This window comes from Hakea prostrata, chromosome 3 (genome assembly GCF_041222555.1).
Source record: "Hakea prostrata isolate BN-2017 chromosome 3, UWA_Hpros_2, whole genome shotgun sequence".
Classification (NCBI taxonomy): Eukaryota; Viridiplantae; Streptophyta; class Magnoliopsida; order Proteales; family Proteaceae; genus Hakea; species Hakea prostrata.
In genome coordinates, this window is record NC_142602.1 from 3,420,471 (window position 1) to 3,427,843 (window position 7,373).

General features: G+C 38.5%; 1 protein-coding gene across 1 annotated transcript; it reads right to left on the reverse strand.

Moving 5' to 3' along the window:
- Positions 1–378: 378 nt before the first annotated feature.
- LOC149020073 (zinc finger (C3HC4-type RING finger) family protein) lies at positions 379–7,090 on the reverse strand. The gene is made up of 8 exons (XM_089148104.1): positions 6,865–7,090; positions 4,728–6,390; positions 2,231–2,443; positions 2,060–2,142; positions 1,817–1,974; positions 1,683–1,732; positions 1,474–1,548; positions 379–1,394 (listed from the first exon to the last, which is right to left on the reverse strand). The coding sequence occupies exons 1-8, from the start codon at positions 6,986–6,988 to the stop codon at positions 836–838; spliced, it is 2,925 nt and encodes a 974-aa protein (XP_089004230.1). The 5' UTR covers positions 6,989–7,090; the 3' UTR covers positions 379–835.
- Positions 7,091–7,373: the final 283 nt, after the last annotated feature.

The window sequence follows — 7,373 nt, forward strand, 5'->3', positions numbered from 1 at the left end:
CTCTCAGGAGGATATAATCAACCTGCTGCACGACAAAGCTCCCTCTGATGAACATACTCATATACATGAATGGGAGAGAATGGAAGAGAATAGAAGTTTTACTTTCTTATAATAAAAATACTCTTACCTAAAATAGAAGATTACACTAATGAAAATAACTACTGCAGGAGATATGTATATATCTAACACCAAAAAAAAAAATATTTATATTTATATATCATGAGAATACCTATTCAATAGATTTACTTTCACAGTGATCCCATCCCTTGATTAAGGATAATTTAATGAGGAGACTACATCTTAAAATCACAATACTTTGAGCAAAATTCTTGATCACTTACTATTGTCTCATCACTGCACATACCTGGGCGGAAGAATAATAATTAATTAAAAGCAAATTACACTGCATCCCCCCATATTTTGAGTAACATTATTGATCAGTCACTATTGTTTTATAAATTACATGGCACCTACAGGTAAAATTGTAAATTACAAAGTTACCTACAATGTTAAAATAGATTATGAAATTATCCAAATACTTCTACTTTTATTTAAAACATTTAAAATTGACTAACTTACCCTATTTTAATTCTCAGGAAAATCGACTTCACCCATATTTCACAGGCAAATTTAAAAGGTATGTTGGTCATTTTACACATAATAGAAGGCACAGAATATACCTTAAGTTTCAAACGAGATGGTGTTAAAAGGCCAAATAAAGTAGGAATCTCTTGTAGAACCTAGGAGTATAGAGAGACACAAAGAACAATAATCGAGTCAAATAAGGAATGAAGTATTGCAGAAAGAACTTCAGCCCTTGAAACTGTAGCTGGGTTTACAGCGCCCGGTCTCTTATACGAAGGTTGATGGCGGCTGTGGGTGATGATGCCATGGCCCTGGAAGCCAGAGCTCTCAAATTTGCCCTTGCTGATGTTAAAGGGTTCCTGGGTTGTACCTGTGAAAAGGCTTCCATGAATTCTTCCCTCTGCAACCTAAAAGCCAATGCAGCATCTCTTACCTGACTAGGCACATTCCTTCTTGTTGCTGTAACATATCCGTCACTCTGCAACCTAAAAGCCAAACCAGCATCCTCAACCTGACTGGGTATTTCCCTTCTTCTTCTTGCAGTGACATTTCTGTTCCTCTGCAATCTATAAGCTAATGCAGCATCCTCTACCTGAATGGGCACTTCCCTTCTTCTGGTAGTAACATCTCTGTTTCTTGACTCTCTTCTGCTAGCAACGAGAGCGTCGTTGCTTCCTCTTATAGGACTTTGCCGAGCGAATTCACGGTCATTTAGAGCCCCTGCAGCCTTCCTTGCCTCAACTTCTTGTGGAAACAGAAGCTGTATCGTATTCCAAAGAACAGTGTTCACTGTGCATGATCTCCCATTGCTGCAATTATGCAAAAACTAGAATTAGATAAGACACAGGAAGAATCCCTTCAGCCTCATGAATTTATGACCTCTAATACCTGATTAGCTGTCTACATTTAGGGCATTTCTTGCCACACTTGTCAGCAGCAGATTTCAGGCACTTCTTACAAAAGCTGCAGTACAAACATGAAATCTCTCAATGACTGCAACTACCCACCAAAAAAAGAGGAAGAAGATGAAACAGCACTTCCATTTTAATTCAATAGAAACCAAACGACATGCTATTCAAGATTTAATTTTTCCTTACCTGTGTCCACAAGTAGTGGTGCTTGGTTCGAAACAAATCTCCAAACAGATCTGCACAAGGGATCAGCCCAAACTTATTATCCTGAGTAAGAAAGAGTATATAAAGATCAAGGTATCTAAGATTAAGATTCTCACTGCGCAAGAAAGCTCCTCCCTCAATCGATCCATACAAGGAAGTGCCAAACCAGAAGAAGAGGTTCCGGAAGCCTCTGCTCGCAAAGCCACTTCACCTTCTTTTTCCTGATTTTCCCTGTTCACATCATTTTTCGGTTCCATCTTCTTTGTAGCAGGTTCTGATTAGCAGGAAAACCCAGATCGGCATTTTAATAAACCTTAGGGGAGGCTACAAGATTGAAAAGATTGAGGGAAACCCCATACCTTCTCCAACAATCTCTTCATCATCAAGATTAAGAACACCAATGGGAATTGAATCAGAACTCCGTTTCTTAGATCTACGCTTTCTGAGCAGTGAAACAACAAAAAACCCATTTTAGAGGTGGAAGGAATTCAAAAGGAAAGAAAGACGAAAATGATGGAGAAAGGATTTGCCTTCTTGAACTGGTTGGAGGGCTCTTGATCTGCAAATGGGCACGTTTCTTCACCTTCGTTTCTCTCTCTGGTGTATCTTCTACGACGAGAGTGGCGAGAATAATTGCCTCTTCATCCCAACCGGCCATGGCGGCGACCGATCGGAATCCAGGGCTGAAAGCGTTAGCAGCATCTCCACCATTTTCCACAGCCGCCGATCGCTTCGATGGGCCACTCAGATTTTGCGGACTATTCTTTTCTTCTCCTGCCATTTTTTCTCTCCAAGGTTTTTTTGATGAGGGAAGAAGAAACGTTTCTCTTCTGCACAGAGGAAACAGGGTATCTGGGACGTTCTCTCTGCTAACGGTCGAATTTTCGAATTTTAAGATATAGCTTCGGAGCTAGTTCAGCCTTGCAACGGCTATATTCACTTAACGGCTATTTTCACCCAAATTCTGCTTTAGGGTTCGTTTCTTCCTTAAGGCGACCGGTCCAATTTAAAATCTTCGCTATTCGTTTTGTCTTGTTTGTTTTGTATAAGTAAATTCAATTTTATTACTTGGCCTAAAATCCAAAGGGCATTCCTAGTTAAGAGATCAATTATTACATTAGATCTCTTAGGGATATGGGTAGGAAATAGGGATACAGTGAATGAAGTTATCCATTAATTAATAAATATTTTAGATCAACATAGTGCAGCAACACCCAAGCAAATGCAAAGATTTTCATGCCCTTTTTATGTGGATGTTTTCCTCTCTTTTTTTTTTAATATATGTTTGCAATAGAAAAAATAGACAATATATTTAATTTAAACGTAAAATCTTAATCTCATGGGAATCATGGAACTTTTTTTTTTTTTTTTTGTTTTATTTTATTTAAAATAATAGCCTCCAAATCCATAGAATTTGTCCATTATGGAATAAACATCTTCTTGTGTAAAATGATTGAAGTTTTTTTTTATGTTTTTTTTTTAACTTTTTTTTTTTTATAGTTTTTCCTCTTTTAATAATTATTAATTTTTTACTGCCCACTTTTTTTCCATTTCAAATTATTTTCAATAAAATTTACCAACCATTTTCATCTTGACCAAAATTGTACTTATTTATTTTAAAGGCAAAGAGGATATTAAGGTATACAGTTAAACAATTTAAATATTATGAACCTAACAAACTTTTGAATTTTTTTAATGTGTTCTATAATTTTTGTTGGTAAGGCTTGACTTCTAATGGTAAGTGTATAATATATATTATGTTTCGAATTTTGAGTTTAATGATCCATTGTTTCTCAACTTTAAAAACCAAAATTTATTTTTTTTAAAAATTTTTGAGTAATATGTTTGTTTCTCAACGCAAAAAGTGAGTAAGTTTAAGTGAAAAATTTTTTAGAGAAGAGTATTCATAAAATTTGATATTCTAAACATAAAAGCTCTATAAAAATCATCTATTAAAGCCATACTGATAGTGGATTTACCTTCCATACACAAATTTTATCATACGCTTAATAAGTTTTTTGCTTGTAAAAACAATTTTGACAATCATGATGTCTTACCAAATAGAAACACTTGCTGGATTATTAAATAATCCTAAATTTCACAGCCAAAATAGCAAAAATAGTAAATTATCTACTTGTAAAAACAATTTTGACCGTCACTGATGTTTTTCCAAATAGAAACACCTATTGGATTACTAAATAGTCATGAATTTCACAGCCAAAATAGGAAAATAATGTTTTTATGCATTTTTACAAATATTATCCGTATTTCTTTTTAATCTAATTATTAGTTTTACAAAAGAAAAACAATAACTTTAATAGTCTCACATCACCTGCTTGTTGAAGGAGCATTGTCGTGATTTTTTTTACTACATATAGTGTTTGGGGCTCATATAAAACTCATTAAAGATCTCATTTTTAACCAATACAGAACTGTTCTAATGGTGAAATCAACACATCTTAATGAAGAAATGATAGGTTCAACTCTTGTTGAGGCATATTAATATCCTCACCCTCCGACTTAACAAAGCTATTTTGTACCCAAAAAAAATCTTATTTTTAAACTATTTTATTTTAATCAAACATGAACCCCACGTAAAATCTGTGGTAAAAAATCTCTATGGCCACTATATACGCCCTCGAGTTGAGCCAGACTCACGACAAATTAAGTTTCAAATAGACCACTCTCAGTTTGACATGTGTCCATATGATGTGGCTACCTTAACTACAAGCTGGAAAAGATTATTTAAATTAGCGTCTAAAATAAATAAGCCTACCTATATATGATTAAAAAAAATGCAAAATCCAATTTCGTCTTCCTATGTGGGCAGTAGGGGCAGCAAGGATTAAGGAGATGATGCTTCTCCACCCTCCTATTGAGGTCATCAGTCATTACCAAAAAAAAGTCATTGCTAACAAGGCGTAGATACTTACAAAATGGAAAGCTGAAGCTTCTTGTGTGACTGTGTTTCATCTATATCTACAAAAAAAATAATTAAGAAATAAAAATAAATGAATTCTAGATCACGTCTCACCCTGTATTTGTTTCCTTCTCTTGTGCTTTATCTTATCCTCTTCGATCAATGCTAATCTATCTTCTTCCTCCTCGTCCTCCTTCTGTTGTCGCTGCCACGGAAGCTCCTGTGTATGGGGGTCAACCATCTCCCTCAAAACCCAGTCTCTAAGTCCTGTGTCCGTGAGCTCACAAAACCGGTTCGACCAATCAGGCGGTTCAATTGCTCGTGTACCTAACCCGGGAGCTCGATCTTTGGACCCCACATTCTCTTCTTCTTGCCAATCAGCCACGTACGTGGCAACCCTCCTGATGAATTTCTCCTTAAATACCTCCCATACCTGATACTTGTAATGATTGATCACCATCTCCGCTCTATCCACGTTTGCGAACTGGAACCCATCCTTTAAGTGGAAATGGTGGACCACGTTGATCAGCGTTGGATTCAGTGCTTCTGGTCTCAGTATGCTTTTATGTCTCTCCGGTACCATCAACCGACACGTGTACCCGACAGTGACTCCTCTTTCCGGGGCGGTTTTGAGTCCGGATGGTCCGTAACTGTGGCACCATAACCGTAACTCACCAACATTCGGGCTTTGCTTCCTCAGCAGATCCTGGATCGACGACAGCGTTTGGTTACTGGGGAAAGATTGGTTGTTCGGGTCAAATTGTAACTGCAAGTGTATGAATTCGTCCACGTCGATGAACCCGATCCATTCGCACGAATCCCGTGCCCTCAATGCACAATGGGCGAAACCAGCTTCCTGGGTCTTGATCCACGGCCATAGATGTCGAGTGACGTTAAACCCAGATTCATCGAGTGAGTCTACCACGTGTTCGATGTCGTCATCGCTGTTGTTGTCGTAGATGAACCAACGGTTCACTCCGATTCGTGCGTGGTATATTATCCACTCCCTCAAGAACCGGGCTTGGTTACGAACCATCGTGCACACGCACATCTCGTGCTTTTTTCCGGCATCCACGTCAGTTGCCAGCACCGGCAGCGGTTGCGGCTGCGCCACCGAGTGTAAGATCACTTTCCTGCCCTTCGGGGCGTTCACCCTCACGGATACTTTGATGAGGTCGTGTGGACGATCGAGATCCTCCGGAGAAAAGGTGCGTCTCAGCACAATCAAAGGGGTTTTGCACCGTACGATTTCCTGAGCAACTGATATGGTTTCTGATTTGAGAGCTAACCTCGGATTCTTGAAATCCCAGCCGTACACGCACTCGAATCTGGAAGGATCGGAGATCCTGTCTGGCCGTAGATTGAGTCCCTTGACGAAGACGACTGTCGTGTTGTCGCGGTCCACCAAAGCTTCGTACACTAGCGAATCCCAGCTGTAGGCTGGCCTCATAGGAAGATGACCGTTGGATTTCCAGGCAAGAGATACGGTTATGGTGGACCCACCTCGACGGTTAGGAGACGGACACCGTACGATTTGGCTGTTCGCATCGTCACCGTCAACCCGAACTGGCGGATGCTTTGATTGGGGATGCGATGAGTTCGGTTGGAAGTAGACGCAGTCAAGGAGCTCCTTCGTAAATAAGGGGACTGAGGGAGGGTATTTAAGGAATATCAGCACCTGATTAGGAAAGATAACCGTCTCTCGAATCTCGGCCGGCGGTGTGGAAGGATACTCGCCGGAGAAAACTTCCGGTGCCGGATTCTGCAACGCTGATTACAGAACTGAATGAAATAACTCTTTTGGAATTAAACACAAAACGGAACAAACAGGAAAAGAAAACAATTATGCGATTACCGATCAACATAGATGTGTGGATCATTAACTACGGCTGAAGAGGAGAATTTTGATTTGAAAACGAATGCCGAATTATTAGGTGATTAATTTCCGTGAAGCTTTTCGATCAAAGCAACTGATCTCTTGGATTAAAAATAAATTCTAACAAAAATTATTGCAATATTAAATTTTAAGAAGCGCAGAATACATCAAATACAGCAAAAACAGGATTTGGTTTTGGTTGAGTGCTCAGATTTGGAGGCATATATGGAATAAATCAGATTCGAAGAAGCAAAATAACCTTTGATCGAACAGTTAATTGAGTTTAAAAATATGAATGAAGAGATAAACCAAAACAGAAAGGCAGCGAAAAAAAAAAGAAAAAAAGGAAAGTGTTTGAAGAAGTTTACCTCCAAAGAGGCGAAAAGTAGAGAACGTGAAGCCGGTGAAGACGACACAAACGAAGACAACGATAACAGTGCACCAGAAAAATCTGCTCCATGACAGAACCTCACGTCTCCTGCGATCTTTCATTTTAGTTAGAGCAGTCGAAGAGGGATCAAAATTTGCAGAAAAGCGAACTTGTTCTGCAAATTCATGTGTTCTATCTGGTACAGTTGCTACTTGATCTCTTTGTTTAATTCTATTCTTCTTTTTTGGTTTCTTTATTATTTCATTTTCTGTGCTTGCGTCGATCAAGATTCCAGAGACGAAAACGAAAGGGGTAGAGAAAGAAGCGGCTACTTGGAGATTAGACCGCTAATGTCGGTTTATAAAGCGGAGTGTTGGTTAAAGATTACAGTGTTAATCATCCATTACAAAAAATAATTATATTAAAATTAGAGTAGCTTTTAAATATTAATCCTGCTAATACTGATCTAACATCTAATCAGATGATTTTGCCCTTAATTTAAAGTAA

Excerpts from the sequence above, each read along its gene's own strand:
- LOC149020073 (XM_089148104.1), bottom strand. The coding sequence starts at position 6,988 with ATGAAAGATCGCAGGAGACGTGAGGTTCTGTCATGGAGCAGATTTTTC. Across the intron at positions 2,444-4,727 it reads AAACAAATACAGGGTGAGAC|TGGCCCATCGAAGCGATCGG; the intron begins GTGATCTAGAAT and ends GCAAAATCTGAG. Across the intron at positions 1,733-1,816 it reads GGGAGGAGCTTTCTTGCGCA|ATCTGTTTGGAGATTTGTTT; the intron begins GTGAGAATCTTA and ends TCCCTTGTGCAG.